Source organism: Lampetra planeri, unplaced genomic scaffold, assembly GCF_965212315.1.
Source record: "Lampetra planeri unplaced genomic scaffold, kcLamPlan1.2.h2 scaffold_137, whole genome shotgun sequence".
In the NCBI taxonomy this organism is placed as follows: domain Eukaryota; kingdom Metazoa; phylum Chordata; class Hyperoartia; order Petromyzontiformes; family Petromyzontidae; genus Lampetra; species Lampetra planeri.
This window is the reverse complement of record NW_027614088.1, coordinates 180,614-200,421: the sequence shown is the minus strand read 5'-3', so window position 1 is coordinate 200,421 and position 19,808 is coordinate 180,614. Positions and strand designations below refer to the sequence as shown.

At 56.4% G+C, this 19,808-nt stretch overlaps 1 protein-coding gene across 2 annotated transcripts; it reads right to left on the bottom strand.

Annotated features, from left to right (window-relative positions):
• Positions 1 to 968: 968 nt before the first annotated feature.
• On the bottom strand, positions 969 to 19,405 carry LOC144739209 (uncharacterized). Of its 2 annotated transcripts, XM_078622184.1 has the most exons (6): positions 19,358 to 19,405; positions 15,756 to 15,998; positions 11,663 to 11,814; positions 6,482 to 6,975; positions 3,974 to 4,126; positions 1,308 to 1,391 (listed from the first exon to the last, which is right to left on the bottom strand). In XM_078622184.1, the coding sequence occupies exons 2-5, from the start codon at positions 15,994 to 15,996 to the stop codon at positions 4,069 to 4,071; spliced, it is 945 nt and encodes a 314-aa protein (XP_078478310.1). In that variant the 5' UTR covers positions 15,997 to 15,998; positions 19,358 to 19,405; the 3' UTR covers positions 1,308 to 1,391; positions 3,974 to 4,068. The 2 variants fall into 2 exon arrangements, with proteins under 2 accessions (XP_078478309.1, XP_078478310.1); XM_078622183.1 differs by lacking the exon at positions 3,974 to 4,126 and having other exon boundaries at positions 969 to 1,391.
• Between the last annotated feature and the right edge of the window lie 403 nt (positions 19,406 to 19,808).

Genomic DNA, 19,808 nt, shown 5'->3' with positions numbered 1-19,808 from the left:
ACCCACTCACCCACTCACCCACTCACCCACCCACTCACCCACCCACTCACCCACTCACCCACCCACCCACCCACTCACCCACTCACCCACTCACCCACCCACTCACCCACCCACTCACCCACTCACCCACCCACCCACCCACTCACCCACTCACCCACCCACCCACTCACCCACCCACCCACTCACCCACCCACTCACCCACCCACTCACCCACCCACCCACTCACTCACTCACCCACCCACTCACTCACCCACTCACCCACTCACCCACTCACCCACCCACCCACCCACTCACCCACCCACCCACCCACTCACCCACCCACCCACCCACTCACCCACTCACCCACCCACCCACTCACCCACCCACCCACTCACCCACTCACCCACCCACTCACCCACTCACCCACCCACCCACTCACCCACCCACTCACCCACCCACTCACCCACCCACTCACTCACTCACCCACCCACTCACTCACCCACTCACCCACTCACCCACTCACCCACCCACCCACTCACCCACTCACCCACCCACTCACCCACTCACCCACCCACTCACCCACTCACCCACCCACTCACCCACCCACCCACCCACCCACCCACTCACTCACCCACCCACTCACTCACCCACTCACCCACTCACCCACCCACCCACCCACTCACCCACCCACTCACCCACCCACTCACCCACCCACTCACCCACCCACCCACCCACCCACTCACCCACCCACCCACCCACCCACTCACCCACCCACTCACCCACCCACTCACCCACTCACCCACCCACCCACTCACCCACTCACCCACCCACCCACTCACCCACCCACCCACTCACCCACTCACCCACCCACCCACCCACTCACCCACTCACCCACCCACCCACTCACCCACCCACCCACTCACCCACCCACTCACCCACCCACTCACCCACCCACCCACCCACTCACCCACCCACCCACTCACCCACCCACAAACCCGCTAAAGCGTTGACTCGTTCAGCCTCACGGCGGCCTTCCTCAGTTCCGGGCCTTCTGAGTCAACTTCATCTGCCACTAGAGGAACCATCTCGGTTCCACCACCACCACCACCACCACCGCCACCACCACCACCACCACCACGTCTCTCCATCGCCCACCGATGAAGCGCCGAGTAGCTCCATCGGCCGCGAGCCGGTGTCACGGTGAAGGGTCGTGATGCCTGCCGCCAGTCGACCTCGGTGGGAGTGCGATAGCCGGGCGGGCGAGCCGGAGACTTTCCACCTTCTTGGTCCACCTCCTCGTCCACCTCCTCCTCCAGCTCGTTGGCTGGCACTGGCTGGTAGGTGGTGGAGGTGGTGGTGGTGGAGCCGAGGAAAGCGGTGACGTTCTGTCTGGCCAGATTCTTCGCGTGAGCCTGGGTGGGTGGGTGGGTGAGTGGGTGAGTGGGTGGGTGGGTGAGTGAGTGGGTGAGTGGGTGGGTGAGTGGGTGAGTGGGTGAGTGGGTGAGTGGGTGGGTGGGTGAGTGGGTGGGTGAGTGGGTGGGTGGGTGGGTGAGTGGGTGAGTGGGTGAGTGGGTGAGTGGGTGGGTGGGTGAGTGGGTGGGTGGGTGAGTGGGTGGGTGGGTGGGTGAGTGAGTGGGTGAGTGGGTGGGTGAGTGGGTGGGTGGGTGAGTGGGTGGGTGGGTGAGTGGGTGGGTGGGTGGGTGAGTGGGTGGGTGGGTGAGTGGGGGGGTGAGTGGGTAGGTGAGTGGGTGGGTGGGTGAGTGAGTGAGTGGGTGAGTGCACGTCTCTCCGTGTCTCCCCGTGTCTCCCCGTGTCCCCCCCGTGTCTCCCCGTGTCTCCCCGTGTCTCCCCGTGTCTCCCCTGTCTACCTGTGCCTCAGTGTTGAAGGTGTCTCTCTCGGCACGAGTCTCCCCCGTGTCTCCCCCGTGTCTCCCCGTGTCTCCCCGTGTCTCCCCGTGTCTCCCGTGTCTCCCCGTGTCTCCCCGTGTCTCCCCTGTCTACCTGTGCCTCAGTGTTGAAGGTGTCTCTCTCGGCACGAGTCTCCCCCGTGTCTCCCCCGTGTCTCCCCGTGTCTCCCCGTGTCTCCCCGTGTCTCCCGTGTCTCCCCGTGTCTCCCCGTGTCTCCCCTGTCTACCTGTGCCTCAGTGTTGAAGGTGTCTCTCTCGGCACGAGTCTCCCCCGTGTCTCCCCCGTGTCTCCCCGTGTCTCCCCGTGTCTCCCCGTGTCTCCCCGTGTCTCCCCGTGTCTCCCCTGTCTACCTGTGCCTCAGTGTTGAAGGTGTCTCTCTCGGCACGAGTCTCCCCCGTGTCTCCCCGTGTCTCCCCGTGTCTCCCCGTGTCTCCCCTGTCTACCTGTGCCTCAGTGTTGAAGGTGTCTCTCTCGGCACGAGTCTCTCCCGTGTCTCCCCCGTGTCTCCCCGTGTCTCCCCGTGTCTCCCCGTGTCTCCCCCGTGTCTCCCCGTGTCTCCGTGTCTCCCCGTGTCTCCCCGTGTCTCCCCTGTCTACCTGTGCCTCAGTGTTAAAGGTGTCTCTCTCGGCACGAGTCTCCCCCGTGTCTCCCCGTGTCTCCCCGTGTCTCCCCCGTGTCTCCCCCGTGTCTCCCCGTGTCTCCCCGTGTCTCCCCGTGTCTCCCCGTGTCTCCCCGTGTCTCCCCTGTCTACCTGTGCCTCAGTGTTGAATGTGTCTCTCTCGGCACGAGTCTCCCCCGTGTCTCCCCCGTGTCTCCCCGTGTCTCCCCGTGTCTCCCCTGTCTACCTGTGCCTCAGTGTTGAAGGTGTCTCTCTCGGCACGAGTCTCCCCCGTGTCTCCCCGTGTCTCCCCGTGTCTCCCCGTGTCTCCCCTGTCTACCTGTGCCTCAGTGTTGAAGGTGTCTCTCTCGGCACGAGTCTCCCCCGTGTCTCCCCGTGTCTCCCCGTGTCTCCCCGTGTCTCCCCGTTTCTCCCCGTGTCTCCCCGTGTCTCCCCGTGTCTCCCCGTGTCTCCCCTGTCTACCTGTGCCTCAGTGTTGAAGGTGTCTCTCTCGGCACGCGTCTCCCCGTGTCTCCCCGTGTCTCCCCGTGTCTCCCCTGTCTACCTGTGCCTCAGTGTTGAAGGTGTCTCTCTCGGCACGAGTCTCCCCCGTGTCTCCCCGTGTCTCCCCGTGTCTCCCCGTGTCTCCCGTGTCTCCCCGTGTCTCCCCGTGTCTCCCCCTGTCTACCTGTGCCTCAGTGTTGAAGGTGTCTCTCTCGGCAGGAGTCTCCCCCGTGTCTCCCCGTGTCTCCCCGTGTCTCCCCGTGTCTCCCCGTGTCTCCCCGTGTCTCCCCCTGTCTACCTGTGCCTCAGTGTTGAAGGTGTCTCTCTCGGCACGAGTCTCCCCCGTGTCTCCCCGTGTCTCCCCGTGTCTCCCCGTGTCTCCCCGTGTCTCCCCGTGTCTCCCCCGTGTCTCCCCGTGTCTCCCCGTGTCTCCCCCTGTCTACCTGTGCCTCAGTGTTGAAGGTGTCTCTCTCGGCACGAGTCTCCCCCGTGTCTCCCCGTGTCTCCCCGTGTCTCCCCGTGTCTCCCCGTGTCTCCCCCTGTCTACCTGTGCCTCAGTGTTGAAGGTGTCTCTCTCGGCACGAGTCTCCCCCGTGTCTCCCCGTGTCTCCCCGTGTCTCCCCGTGTCTCCCCGTGTCTCCCCCGTGTCTCCCCGTGTCTCCCCGTGTCTCCCCCTGTCTACCTGTGCCTCAGTGTTGAAGGTGTCTCTCTCGGCACGAGTCTCCCCCGTGTCTCCCCGTGTCTCCCCGTGTCTCCCCGTGTCTCCCCTGTCTACCTGTGCCTCAGTGTTGAAGGTGTCTCTCTCGGCACGAGTCTCCCCCGTGTCTCCCCGTGTCTCCCCGTGTCTCCCCGTGTCTCCCCGTGTCTCCCCTGTGCCTCAGTGTTGAAGGTGTCTCTCTCGGCACGAGTCTCCCCCGTGTCTCCCCGTGTCTCCCCGTGTCTCCCCCGTGTCTCCCCGTGTCTCCCCGTGTCTCCCCTGTCTACCTGTGCCTCAGTGTTGAAGGTGTCTCTCTCGGCACGAGTGTACATCCTCCAGTACTGCAGCTGCAGAGACGCAACAGGCGACTTGCACAGAGCGATCAGACGCAGGAGGAAGGCAGCCATGCCACTGAATAGCAGCAGGGACCAGCCCAGTACCTGCAGCAGTAGCAGTGGGGGAGTGAGTGAGTGGGTGAGTGAGTGGGTGAGTGGGTGAGTGGGTGGGTGAGTGGGTGAGTGGGTGGGTGAGTGAGTGGGTGGGTGAGTGAGTGAGTGGGTGAGTGAGTGAGTGGGTGAGTGAGTGGGTGGGTGAGTGAGTGGGTGAGTGAGTGAGTGAGTGAGTGGGTGGGTGGGTGAGTGAGTGGGTGGGTGAGTGAGTGGGTGGGTGGGTGACTGAGTGAGTGAGTGGGTGAGTGAGTGGGTGAGTGGGTGGGTGAGTGAGTGAGTGAGTGGGTGAGTGAGTGGGTGAGTGAGTGAGTGAGTGGGTGAGTGAGTGAGTGAGTGGGTGGGTGAGTGGGTGAGTGAGTGGGTGAGTGGGTGGGTGAGTGAGTGAGTGAGTGGGTGAGTGAGTGGGTGAGTGGGTGAGTGACTGGGTGGGTGAGTGGGTGAGTGAGTGGGTGAGTGAGTGGGGGAGTGAGTGAGTGAGTGGTGAGTGAGTGAGTGGGTGGGTGAGTGGGTGAGTGGGTGAGTGAGTGAGTGGGTGGGTGAGTGAGTGAGTGAGTGGGTGGGTGAGTGGTGAGTGAGTGAGTGGGTGAGTGGTGAGTGGGTGAGTGGTGAGTGAGTGAGTGGGTGAGTGGGTGAGTGAGTGAGTGAGCGAGTGAGTGAGTGAGTGGGTGAGTGAGTGGGTGGGTGAGTGAGTGAGTGAGTGAGTGGGTGAGTGGGTGAGTGAGTGGTGAGTGGTAGTGGTGAGTGAGTGGTGAGTGGGTGAGTGGTGAGTGAGTGAGTGAGTTAGTGAGCGAGTGAGTGAGTGGGTGAGTGGGTGAGTGAGTGGGTGGGTGAGTGGGTGAGTGGGTGAGTGAGTGGTGAGTGGTAGTGGTGAGTGAGTGGTGAGTGGGTGAGTGGTGAGTGAGTGGTGAGTGAGTGAGTGAGCGAGTGAGTGAGTGAGTGGGTGAGTGAGTGGGTGGGTGAGTGGGTGAGTGGGTGAGTGAGTGGTGAGTGGTAGTGGTGAGTGAGTGGTGAGTGGGTGAGTGGTGAGTGAGTGAGTGAGTGGGTGAGTGAGTGGTGAGTGAGTGAGTGAGTGGGGTGGGTGAGTGAGTGGGTGGGTGGGTGGGTGACTGAGTGAGTGAGTGAGTGGGTGGGTGGGTGAGTGAGTGGGTGGGTGAGTGAGTGGTGAGTGAGTGAGTGAGTGGGTGGGTGGGTGGGTGAGTGAGTGAGTGGATGGGTGAGTGAGTGGGTGAGTCAGTGAGTGGGTGAGGGAGTGAGTGAGTGGGTGGGTGAGTGAGTGAGTGAGTTAGTGAGTGAGTGGTGAGTGAGTGGGTGGGTGAGTGAGTGAGTGAGTTAGTGAGTGAGTGAGTGGTGAGTGAGTGGGGTGGGTGAGTGAGTGAGTTAGTGAGTGAGTGGTGAGTGAGTGAGTTAGTGAGCGAGTGAGTGAGTGGGTGGGTGACTGAGTGAGTTAGTGAGTGAGTGAGTGGGTGAGTCAGTGAGTGAGAGAGTGAGTGAATGACTGAGTGAGTGACTGAGTTAGTGACTGAGTGAGTGACTGAGTGAGTGAGTGACTGAGAGAGAGAGTGAGTGACTGACTGAGTGACTGAGTGAGTGAGTGACTGAGAGAGAGAGTGAGTGACTGAGTGAGTGACTGAGTTAGTGACTGAGTCACTAAGTGACTGAGAGAGTCACTGAGTGACTGAGAGAGTGAGTGAGGGACTGAGTGACTGAGTTAGTGACTGAGTCACTGAGTGACTGAGAGAGTCACTGAGTGACTGAGTGAGTGACTGAGTGAGTGACTGAGTGAGTGAGTGACTGACTGAGTGACTGAGTGAGTGACTGAGTGAGTGAGTAAGTGAGTGACTGAGTGAGTGACTGAGTGAGTGACTGAGTGACTGAGTCAGTGAGTAAGTGAGTGACTGAGTGAGTGACTGAGCGAGTGAGTGACTGAGTTAGTGACTGAGTGAGTGACTGAGTGAGTGAGTGACTGAGCATGTGAGTGAGTGACTGAGTGACTGAGCGAGTGACTAAGTGACTGACTGACTGAGTGAGTGACTGAGCGAGTGACTGAGTGAGTGACTGAGCACCTGAGTGACTGAGTGACTGAGTGACTGAGTGAGTGAGCTAGTGACTGAGTGAGTGAGTGACTGAGTGAGTTAGTGAGTGACTGAGTGAGTGAGTGAGTGACTGAGTGAGTTAGTGAGTGACTGAGTGAGTCAGTGAGTGACTGAGTGAGTGACTGAGTGACTGAGTGAGTGACTGAGTGACTGAGCGAGTGAGTGAATCAGTGAGTGATTAAGTGAGTGAGTGAGTGACTGACTGACTGAGTGACTGACTGACTGAGTGAGTGAGTGACTGAGTGAGTTTGACCTCTGACTCGAACTGCATCTTCTCCATAAGATCGGAGCGAATTTGCCGTTCGTCCTCGACACTGAGAGTGAGTGAGTGAGTGGTGAGTGAGTGAGTGAGCGAGTGAGTGAGTGACTGACTGAGTGACTGAGTGAGTGAGCTAGTAACTGACTGAGTGAGTGTCTGAGCGAGTGTCTGAGTGAGTGACTCAGTGACTGACTGACTGAGTGACTGAGTGAGTGAGCTAGTAACTGACTGACTGAGTGACTGACTGAGTGACTGACTGACTGACTGAGTGACTGAGTGAGTGACTGACTGACTGAGTGAGTGACTGACTGAGTGAGTTTGACCTCTGACTCGAACTGCATCTTCTCCATAAGATCGGAGCGAATTTGCCGTTCGTCCTCGACACTGAGCCAGGCGCTGAGCCTCAGTGAGTCGCAGGGGACACGAGCCAGAGACTCGCGGGGAAGAAGCTGACTCACATTGGGGTGGTCAAACACCCTCGCACCACTCTAGACACACACAGTGACACACACAGTGACACACACAGTGACACACACAGTGACACACACACAGTGACACACACACAGTGACACACACAGTGACACACACACAGTGACACACACACAGTGACACACACAGTGACACACACACAGTGACACACAGTGACACACACACAGTGACACACACAGTGACACACACAGCGACACACACAGCGACACACACACAGCGACACACACACAGCGACACACACACAGTGACACACACACAGCGACACACACACAGCGACACACACACAGTGACACACACACAGTGACACACACACAGTGACACACACACACAGCGACACACACACAGCGACACACACACAGTGACACACACACACAGTGACACACACACAGCGACACACACACAGCGACACACACAGTGACACACGCACACAGTGACACACACACAGTGACACACACACACAGCGACACACACACAGCGACACACACAGTGACACACACACAGTGACACACACACAGTGACACACACACAGTGACACACACACACACAGTGACACACACACAGTGACACACACACAGTGACACACACACAGTGACACACACACACACAGTGACACACACACAGCGACACACACAGCGACACACACACAGTGACACACACACAGTGACACACACACAGTGACACACACACACACAGTGACACACACACAGTGACACACACACAGTGACACACACACACACAGTGACACACACACAGTCACACACACAGTGACACACACAGTCTCTACTAGACCCTGAGTCTCTACTAGACCCTGAGTCTCTACTAGACCCCGAGTCTCTACTAGACCCTGAGTCTCTACTACACCCTGAGTCTCTACTAGACCCTGAGTCTCTACTACACCCTGAGTCTCTACTAGACCCTGAGTCTCTACTAGACCCTGAGTCTCTACTAGACCCTGAGTCTCTACTACACCCTGAGTCTCTACTACACCCTGAGTCTCTACTACACCCTGAGTCTCTACTACACCCTGAGTCTCTACTAGACCCTGAGTCTTTACTAGACCCTGAGTCTCTACTACACCCTGAGTCTCTACTAGACCCTGAGTCTCTACTACACCCTGAGTCTCTACTAGACCCTGAGTCTCTACTAGACCCCGAGTCTCTACTAGACCCTGAGTCTCTACTACACCCTGAGTCTCTACTACACCCTGAGTCTTTACTAGACCCTGAGTCTCTACTACACCCTGAGTCTCTACTAGACCCTGAGTCTCTACTAGACCCTGAGTCTCTACTAGACCCTGAGTCTCTACTACACCCTGAGTCTCTACTACACCCTGAGTCTCTACTACACCCTGAGTCTCTACTAGACCCTGAGTCTCTACTAGACCCTGAGTCTCTACTACACCCTGAGTCTCTACTACACCCTGAGTCTCTACTACACCCTGAGTCTCTACTAGATCCTGAGTCTCTACTAGACCCTGAGTCTCTACTAGACCCTGAGTCTCTACTAGACCCTGAGTCTCTACTAGACCCTGAGTCTCTACTAGACCCCGAGTCTCTACTAGACCCTGAGTCTCTACTACACCCTGAGTCTCTACTACACCCTGAGTCTTTACTAGACCCTGAGTCTCTACTAGACCCTGAGTCTCTACGACACCCTGAGTCTCTACTACACCCTGAGTCTCTACTAGACCCTGAGTCTCTACTAGACCCTGAGTCTCTACTAGACCCTGAGTCTCTACTAGACCCTGAGTCTCTACTACACCCTGAGTCTCTACTACACCCTGAGTCTCACCTAGACCCTGAGTCTCTACTAGACCCTGAGTCTCTACTAGACCCTGAGTCTCTACTAGACCCTGAGTCTCCACTACACCCTGAGTCTCTACTACACCCTGAGTCTCTACTACACCCTGAGTCTCTACTAGACCCTGAGTCTCTACTAGACCCTGAGTCTCTACTACACCCTGAGTCTCTACTACACCCTGAGTCTCTACTACACCCTGAGTCTCACCTAGACCCTGAGTCTCTACTACACCCTGAGTCTCTACTAGACCCTGAGTCTCTACTAGACCCTGAGTCTCTACTACACCCTGAGTCTCTACTACACCCTGAGTCTCTACTACACCCTGAGTCTCTACTACACCCTGAGTCTCTACTAGACCCCGAGTCTCTACTAGACCCTGAGTCTCTACTACACCCTGAGTCTCTACTAGACCCTGAGTCTCTACTACACCCTGAGTCTCTACTAGACCCTGAGTCTCTACTACACCCTGAGTCTCTACTAGACCCTGAGTCTCTACTAGACCCTGAGTCTCTACTAGACCCTGAGTCTCTACTACACCCTGAGTCTCTACTAGACCCTGAGTCTCTGCTACACCCTGAGTCTCTACTACACCCTGAGTCTCTACTACACCCTGAGTCTCTACTAGACCCTGAGTCTCTACTAGACCCCGAGTCTCTACTAGACCCTGAGTCTCTACTAGACCCTGAGTCTCTACTACACCCTGAGTCTCTACTAGACCCTGAGTCTCTGCTACACCCTGAGTCTCTACTACACCCTGAGTCTCTACTACACCCTGAGTCTCTACTAGACCCTGAGTCTCTACTAGACCCTGAGTCTCTACTACACCCTGAGTCTCTACTAGACCCTGAGTCTCTACTAGACCCTGAGTCTCTACTAGACCCTGAGTCTCTACTAGACCCTGCGTCTCTACTAGACCCTGAGTCTCTACTACACCCTGAGTCTCTACTAGACCCTGAGTCTCTACTAGACCCTGAGTCTCTACTAGACTCTGAGTCTCTACTAGACCCTGCGTCTCTACTAGACCTTGAGTCTCTACTACACCCTGAGTCTCTACTAGACCCTGAGTCTCTACTAGACCCTGAGTCTCTACTAGACCCTGAGTCTCTACTAGACCCTGAGTCTCTACTAGACCCTGAGTCTCTACTAGACCCTGAGTCTCTACTACACCCTGAGTCTCTACTACACCCTGAGTCTCTACTAGACCCCGAGTCTCTACTAGACCCCGAGTCTCTACTAGACCCCGAGTCTCTACTACACCCTGAGTCTCTACTAGACCCTGAGTCTCTACTAGACCCTGAGTCTCTACTAGACCCTGAGTCTCTACTACACCCTGAGTCTCTACTACACCCTGAGTCTCTACCAGACCCTGAGTCTCTACTACACCCTGAGTCTCTACTACACCCTGAGTCTCTACTACACCCTGAGTCTCTACCAGACCCTGAGTCTCTACTACACCCTGAGTCTCCACTACACCCCGAGTCTCTACTAGACCCTGAGTCTCTACTAGACCCTGAGTCTCCACTACACCCTGAGTCTCTACTACACCCTGAGTCTCTACTAGACCCTGAGTCTCTACTACACCCTGAGTCTCTACTACACCCTGAGTCTCTACTACACCCTGAGTCTCTACTAGACCCTGAGTCTCTACTACACCCTGAGTCTCTACTACACCCTGAGTCTCCACTACACCCTGAGTCTCCACTACACCCTGAGTCTCTACTACACCCTGAGTCTCTACTAGACCCTGAGTCTCTACTACACCATGAGTCTCTACTAGACCCTGAGTCTCTACTACACCCTGAGTCTCTACTACACCCCGAGTCTCTACTACACCCTGAGTCTCTACTAGACCCTGAGTCTCTACTACACCCTGAGTCTCTACTACACCCTGAGTCTCTACTACACCCTGAGTCTCTACTAGACCCTGAGTCTCTACTACACCCTGAGTCTCTACTACACCCTGAGTCTCTACTACACCCTGAGTCTCTACTACACCCTGAGTCTCTACTACACCCTGAGTCTCTACTAGACCCTGAGTCTCTACTAGACCCTGAGTCTCTACTACACCCTGAGTCTCTACTACACCCTGAGTCTCTACTACACCCTGAGTCTCTACTACACCCTGAGTCTCTACTACACCCTGAGTCTCTACTACACCCTGAGTCTCTACTACACCCTGAGTCTCTACTACACCCTGAGTCTCTACTACACCCTGAGTCTCTACTACACCCTGAGTCTCTACTACACCCTGAGTCTCTACTACACCCTGAGTCTCTACTACACCCTGAGTCTCCACTACACCCTGAGTCTCTACTACACCCTGAGTCTCTACTACACCCTGAGTCTCTACTACACCCTGAGTCTCTACTACACCCTGAGTCTCTACTACACCCTGAGTCTCTACTACACCCTGAGTCTCTACTACACCCTGAGTCTCTACTACACCCTGAGTCTCTACTACACCCTGAGTCTCTACTACACCCTGAGTCTCTACTACACCCTGAGTCTCTACTACACCCTGAGTCTCTACTACACCCCGAGTCTCTACTAGACCCCGAGTCTCTACTAGACCCTGAGTCTCTACTACACTCTGAGTCTCTACTACACCCTGAGTCTCTACTAGACCCTGAGTCTCTACTAGACCCTGAGTCTCTACTACACCCTGAGTCTCTACTACACCCTGAGTCTCTACTACACCCTGAGTCTCTACTACACTCTGAGTCTCTACTACACCCTGAGTCTCTACTACACCCTGAGTCTCTACTAGACCCCGAGTCTCCACTAGACCCCGAGTCTCTACTAGACCCCGAGTCTCTACTAGACCCCGAGTCTCTACTAGACCCTGAGTCTCTACTAGACCCTGAGTCCCGGACTCTAACCTGTCACCTGGAACTCGCTGGCCCCACACTCGTAGTAGTTTCCCCGGAGCAAAGCAGCGATGAGCCACACAACGGGAGCCAGGAGGGAGCGAGTGAGAGCCTGGAGACTCAGCGCGCAGCAGATGGCAGCGCCGATGGGAACGCTGTTAGAGACACAGCCTGGGGCAGACACAGACACACACACAGAGACACACACACAGAGACACAGAGACACAGACACACACACAGAGACACACACAGATACACACACAGACAGACACAGGTACACACGCACACACAGACACACACAGACACACACAGACATACACACAGACACACACAGGTACACACACAGACAGACACAGGTACACACAGACAGACACAGGTACAGACACACACAGATACAGATACACACACAGATACAGATACACACACAGATACAGATACACATAGACACACAGACACACACACAAATACAGATACACACACATATACACACACAGACACACACACAGACACACACACACACACAGACACACACACAGATACACAGATAGACACACACAGATACACACACAAATACAGATACACACACAGACACACACACAGACAGAGATATTAGACACATACACACATACACACAGACACACACACAGATACACACACAGACACAGACACACACACATAGACACACAGATACACACACAGATACAGATACACACACAGACACAGACACACACACATAGACACACAGATACACACACAGATAGACACACAGACACACACACAGACACACACACAGACACAGATATTAGACACAGATACACACACAGACACACACACAGATACACACAGACACACATACAGATACAGACACACACACAGATACACATAGACACACAGACACAGACACAGATACACACACAGACACAGATACACACACAGACACACACACAGACACAGATACACACACAGACACACACACAGATACATACAAAGACACAGAGACACACACACAGACACACACACAGACACACACACTGAGACATACAACAACAACCGCCTTGCCCGCATCCCTCCATGGATGTTCGTCTTCGGTGGGGGCATACGTAACCACGACCACCACTCCTCACCTCCAGTTGAATGTGAGCCCACAGTATCCTGGGGCTTACAGCTTCCCACACCTCACCGCCACGCTCCCACGCCCCCTTCATTCTTTTGTTCAGAAGAAGAGCCACTCCCTGTTGTTTGGCAGTCTCCTGCCCCGAGTGGAGGACTGTCCACCCCTCACGGTGGCAGGAGCCAGAGCCGGTCCACCGGACCTCCTGAATACCGCAGAGATCCAGGCGGGTACCGGTCCAGCTCCTGACAGAGGAGTGGCAGCCTCTCCTCAACACACACAAACCAGATCCGTTCCACCGGACCTCCTGAATACCACAGAGATCCATGCGGTACCGGTCCAGCTCCTGACAGAGGAGTGGCAGCCTCTCCTCAACACACACAAACCAGATCCGTTCCACCGGACCTCCTGAATGCCGCAGAGATCCATGCGGTACCGGTCCAGCTCCCGATAGAGGAGCGGCAGCCTCTCCTCAACACACACAGACACCAGAACCAGTCCACTGGACCTCCTGAATGCCGCAGAGATCCAGGCGGGTACCTATCCAGCTCCAGACAGAGGAGCAGCAGCCTCTCCTCTGCCCACACAAACCAGATCCGTTCCACCGGACCTCCTGTATACCACGGAAGTTAGGGCAGTACCGGTCCAGCTCTTGACAGAGGAGTGGCAGCCTCTCCTCAACACACACAGACACCAGAACCAGTCCACTGGACCTCCTGAATGCCGCAGAGATCCAGGCGGTACCGGTCCAGCTCCCGACAGAGGAGTGGCAGCCTCTCCTCCATAGACACAGACACCAAAACCAGTCCACCGGACCTCCTGAATACCACAGAGATCCAGGCGGGTACCGGTCCAGCTCCCGATAGAGGAGCGGCAGCCTCTCCTCAACACACACAGACACCAGAACCAGTCCACTGGACCTCCTGAATGCCGCAGAGATCCATGCGGTACCGGTCCAGCTCCCGATAGAGGAGCGGCAGCCTCTCCTCAACACACACAGACACCAGAACCAGTCCACTGGACCTCCTGAATGCCGCAGAGATCCATGCGGTACCGGTCCAGCTCCCGATAGAGGAGCGGCAGCCTCTCCTCAACACACACAGACACCAGAACCAGTCCACTGGACCTCCTGAATGCCGCAGAGATCCATGCGGTACCGGTCCAGCTCCCGATAGAGGAGCGGCAGCCTCTCCTCAACACACACAGACACCAGAACCAGTCCACTGGACCTCCTGAATGCCGCAGAGATCCATGCGGTACCGGTCCAGCTCCCGATAGAGGAGCGGCAGCCTCTCCTCAACACACACAGACACCAGAACCAGTCCACTGGACCTCCTGAATGCCGCAGAGATCCAGGCGGGTACCGGTTCAGCTCCTGACAGAGGAGTGGCAGCCTCTCCTCAACACACACAGACACCAGAACCAGTCCACTGGACCTCCTGAATGCCGCAGAGATCCAGGCGGTACCGGTCCAGCTCCTGACAGAGGAGTGGCAGCCTCTCCTCTGCACACACAAACCAGATCCGTTCCACCGGACCTCCTGAATACCACAGAGATCCAGGCAGTACCTATCTAGCTCCCGACAGAGGAGTGGCAGCCTCTCCTCTGCAACACACAAACCAGATCCGTTCCACCGGACCTCCTGTATACCACGGAAGTTCATGCGGTACCGGTCCAGCTCCTGACAGAGGAGTGGCAGCTTCTCCTCCATAGACACAGACACCAGAACCAGTCCACCGGACCTCCTGAATACCACAGAGATCCAGGCGGTACCGGTCCAGCTCCCGACAGAGGAGTGGCAGCCTCTCCTCCGCAACTTTCCACGTGGCCAATTGCAGTGTTCTCCTGTTCCTGAAGGAACCCTGAGACACCGGGGCTACAGTACCGCTAGAGACGCTGACGTGGGCTAGCGTACCGGTAGAGACACCGTGCTAGCGTACCGGTAGAGACACGGGGGGCTTTGTACCGGTAGACACACCGGTAGACACACCGGTAGACACACCGTACCGCAGAGGTCGCAACCGGGTACCCGATACCCGTACCCTACCCGATACCCGGCTACCCGTACCCGGCCGGGTACGGGTAGCCGTTTGCGACCCTGGTGCGGCCGGGTACGGGTACGGGTAAGGAATCAAAACCCGTTTGCGACCTCTGGTTGGTGGGTGAGTAAGTGGGTGCGTGGGTGGGTGGGTGAGTGGGTGAGTGAGTTCGTGGGTGGGTGAGTGAGTGGGTGAGTGAGTGAGTGAGTTCGTGGGTGGGTGAGTGAGTGAGTGGGTGAGTGAGTTCGTGAGTGAGCGGGTGAGTGAGTGAGTTCGTGAGTGGGTGAGTGGGTGGGTGAGTGAGTGAGTAGCTGAATTGGTGGGTGGGTGAGTGAGTGGGAGAGTTTGCGACTCTGGTGCGGCCGGGTACGGGTACGGGTAGACCGTGAGTCACTGGTGAGTCACCGTGACTGTCACTCATTTCCCAACGTCTTGTCTCTTCTCACAATTCAAGTTCCCAGAATCAACCCACCCGCGCCTGCAACATGGCTTCATCCCAGAGGTCGCAATCGGGTACCCGATACCCGTACCCTACCCGTACCCAGTCGGGTGCGGGTACGGGTACGGCCGGGTACGGGTAGGGTACGGGTACGGGTAGGGTACGGGTACCCGTTTGCGACCCTGGTGCGGCTGGCTACGGGTACGGGTAAGGAATCAAAACCCGTTTGCGACCTCTGCCGTACCGGCTAAGAGATACCGGCTTCAAGAGACGCCGGGCTTCAAGAGACACTAGGCCCCGCCGTACCGGCTAAGAGACGCTAGGCTTCAAGAAACACTAGGCTTCAAGAGACGCTAGGCCCCGCCGTACCGGCTAAGAGACGCTAGGCTTCAAGAAACACTAGGCTTCAAGAGACGCTAGGCCCCGCCGTACCGGCTAAGAGACGCTAGGCTTCAAGAAACACTAGGCTTCAAGAGACGCTAGGCCCCGCCGTACCGGCTAAGAGACGCCGGCCCCGCCGTACCGGTGAGCGACCGCTGCGTGTGGTTGTTGACGGCGAGCCCGGCTAGCAGCAGGAGGAGCGCCGGGCCCAGGGCGGCCACGGCGGCGAGCACCGGGTTGCGGCCCGGTGAACAGGGGCACGGCGTGGACACGACGGTGAAGAGTTCGTGGCCGGCGAAGACGCAGACGGCCACCAGGGAGGCGAGCAGCGACGACTGCCGGCCACGCAGGAACTCCAACACGGGGCCCAGCAACGACTCCATGGCTGGGGGGGGGGGGGGGGTGGGGAGGGAGGGGTCTCTGTGGGTCTCTGTGTGGGTCTCTGTGGGTGTCTGTGAGTGTGGGTCTCTGTGGGTCTCTAGAGTGTGGGTCTCTGTGGGTCTCTGTGGGTGTCTGTGAGTGTGGGTCTCTGTGGGTGTCTGTGAGTGTGGGTCTCTGTGGGTCTCTAGAGTGTGGGTCTCTGTGGGTCTCTGTGGGTGTCTGTGAGTGTGTGGGTCTCTGTGAGTGTGGGTCTCTGTGTGGTCTCTATGAGTGTGGGTCTCTATGAGTGTGGGTCTCTATGAGTGTGGGTCTCTGTGGATGTGGGTCTCTGTGGGTCTCTATGAGTGTGGGTCTCTGTGAGAGTCTCTGTGGGTCTCTATGAGTCTGGGTCTCTGTGAGTCTCTATGAGTGTCTATGGGTCTCTGTGGGTCTCTATGAGTGTGGGTCTCTGTGGGTCTATGAGTGTGGGTCTCTGTGGGTCTATGAGTGTCTGTGGGTCTCTATGAGTGTGGGTCTCTGTGGGTCTATGAGTGTGAGTCTCTGTGGGTCTCTATGAGTGTGGGTCTCTGTGGGTCTCTATGAGTGTGGGTCTCTGTGAGGGTCTCTGTGGGTCTCTATGAGTGTGGGTCTCTGTGGGTCTCTATGAGTGTGAGTCTCTGTGGGTCTCTATGAGTGTCTATGGGTCTCTGTGGGTCTCTATGAGTGTGGGTCTCTATGGGTCTCTATGAGTGTCTATGGGTCTCTGTGGGTCTCTATGAGTGTGGGTCTCTGTGGGTCTATGAGTGTGGGTCTCTGTGGGTCTATGAGTGTCTATGGGTCTCTATGAGTGTGGGTCTCTGTGAGTCTCTATGAGTGTCTATGGGTCTCTGTGGGTCTCTATGAGTGTGGGTCTCTGTGGGTCTATGAGTGTGGGTCTCTGTGGGTCTATGAGTGTCTATGGGTCTCTATGAGTGTGGGTCTCTGTGAGTCTCTATGAGTGTCTATGGGTCTCTGTGGGTCTCTATGAGTGTGGGTCTCTGTGGGTCTATGAGTGTGGGTCTCTGTGGGTCTATGAGTGTCTATGGGTTTCTGTGAGTGTGGGTCTCTGTGGGTCTCTGTGGGTGTCTGTGAGTGTGGGTCTCTGTGGGTCTCTGTGTGGGTCTCTGTGGGTGTCTGTGAGTGTGGGTCTCTGTGGGTCTCTAGGAGTCTGGGTCTCTGTGGGTCTATGAGTGTCTATGGGTCTCTATGAGTGTGGGTCTCTATGGGTCTCTATGAGTGTGAGTCTCTGTGGGTCTCTATGAGTGTGAATCTCTGTGGGTCTCTATGAGTGTCTATGGGTCTCTGTGGGTCTATGAGTGTCTATGGGTCTCTGTGGGTCTCTATGAGTGTGAGTCTCTGTGGGTCTCTATGAGTGTCTATGGGTCTCTATGAGTGTGGGTCTCTGTGGGTCTCTGTGAGTGTGGGTCTCTGTGGGTCTATGAGTGTCTATGGGTCTCTATGAGTGTGGGTCTCTGTGGGTCTCTATGAGTGTGAGTCTCTGTGGGTCTCTATGAGTGTGGGTCTCTATGGGTCTCTATGAGTGTGAGTCTCTGTGGGTCTCTATGAGTGTCTATGGGTCTCTATGAGTGTGGGTCTCTGTGGGTCTCTATGAGTGTGAGTCTCTGTGGGTCTATGAGTGTCTATGGGTCTCTATGAGTGTGGGTCTCTGTGGGTCTCTATGAGTGTGAGTCTCTGTGGGTCTATGAGTGTCTATGGGTCTCTATGAGTGTGGGTCTCTGTGAGTCTCTATGAGTGTGAGTCTCTGTGGGTTTATGAGTGTCTATGGGTCTCTATGAGTGTGGGTCTCTGTGGGTCTCTATGAGTGTCTATGGGTCTCTGTGTGGGTCTCTGTGGGTCTCTATGAGTGTCTATGAGTGTGAGTCTCTGTGGGTCTCTATGGGTCTCTATGGGTCTATGAGTGTCTATGGGTCTCTATGGGTCTCTGTGTGGGTCTCTGTGGGTCTCTATGAGTGTCTGTGAGTCTCTATGAGTGTCTATGGGTCTCTGTGAGTCTATATGAGTGTCTATGGGTCTCTGTGAGTCTCTATGAGTGTCTATGGGTCTCCGTGAGTCTCTATGAGTGTCTATGGGTCTCCGTGAGTCTCTATGAGTGTCTATGGGTCTCTGTGTGGGTCTCTGTGGGTCTCCGTGAGTCTCTATGAGTGTCTATGGGTCTCTGTGTGGGTCTCTGTGGGTCTCCGTGAGTCTCTATGAGTGTCTATGGGTCTCCGTGAGTCTCTATGAGTGTCTATGGGTCTCTGTGTGGGTCTCTGTGGGTCTCCGTGAGTCTCTATGGGTCTCTGTGTGGGTCTCTGTGGGTCTCCGTGAGTCTCTATGAGTGTCTATGGGTCTCTATGGGTCTCTGTGTGGGTCTCTGTGTGGGTCTCTGTGAGTCTCTATGAGTGTCTATGGGTCTCTGTGTGGGTCTCTGTGAGTCTCTATGAGTGTCTATGGGTCTCTGTGGGTCTCCGTGAGTCTCTATGAGTGTCTATGGGTCTCTGTGAGTCTCTATGAGTGTCTATGGGTCTCCGTGAGTCTCTATGAGTCTCTATGGGTCTCTGTGAGTCTCTATGAGTGTCTATGGGTCTCTGTGTGGGTCTCTGTGGGTCTCCGTGAGTCTCTATGAGTGTCTATGGGTCTCTGTGGGTCTCTATGAGTGTCTATGGGTCTCCGTGAGTCTCTATGAGTCTCTATGGGTCTCTGTGAGTCTCTATGAGTGTCTATGGGTCTCTGTGTGGGTCTCTGTGGGTCTCCGTGAGTCTCTATGAGTGTCTATGGGTCTCTGTGAGTCTCTATGAGTGTCTATGGGTCTCCGTGAGTCTCTATGAGTCTCTATGGGTCTCTGTGAGTCTCTATGAGTGTCTATGGGTCTCTGTGTGGGTCTCTGTGGGTCTCCGTGAGTCTCTATGAGTGTCTATGGGTCTCTATGGGTCTCTGTGTGGGTCTCTGTGTGGGTCTCTGTGAGTCTCTATGAGTGTCTATGGGTCTCTGTGTGGGTCTCTGTGAGTCTCTATGAGTGTCTATGGGTCTCTGTGGGTCTCCGTGAGTCTCTATGAGTGTCTATGGGTCTCTGTGAGTGTCTATGGGTCTCTATGGGTCTCTGTGTGGGTCTCTGTGGGTCTCCGTGAGTCTCTATGAGTGTCTATGGGTCTCTATGAGTGTCTATGGGTCTCTGTGTGTCTCTGTGTGGGTCTCTGTGGGTCTCCGTGAGTCTCTATGAGTGTCTATGGGTCTCTGTGGGTCTCTGTGGGTCTCCGTGAGTCTCTATGAGTGTCTATGGGTCTCTATGAGTGTCTATGGGTCTCTGTGGGTCTCTGTGAGTCTCTGTGGGTCTCTCACCCTCACCTCGACTAGGCCGCTGTATCCCTCCGCTGTCGAAGTGGGCGGGGCGACGTGGAGGTGGGTGGGGGTGGGGTGGGGGCCGAGGCGGTGAAGCGGACCAATCAACGCCCGGCGCGCGCCGTTGCCACGCCTACTTTCCCCCCCCTCCCACTCCCCCCGTCGCCCACGCGCCTCCTAGCCCCGCCCACTGATGCTCTCCTAGCCACGCCCACCATTACGCCCCGCCCACTGTTGCTCTCCTAGCCACGCCCATCGTTACGCCCCGCCCACTGTTGCTTTTCTAGCCACGCCCATCGTTACGCCCCGCCCACTGTTGCTTTTCTAGCCACGCCCATCGTTACGCCCCGCCCACTTTTGCTCTCCTAACCACGCCCACCGTTACGCCCCGCCCACTGTTGCTCTCCTAGCCACGCCCAGCCCCGCCCCTCATCTCCCCCGTTTACACCCCGCCCCG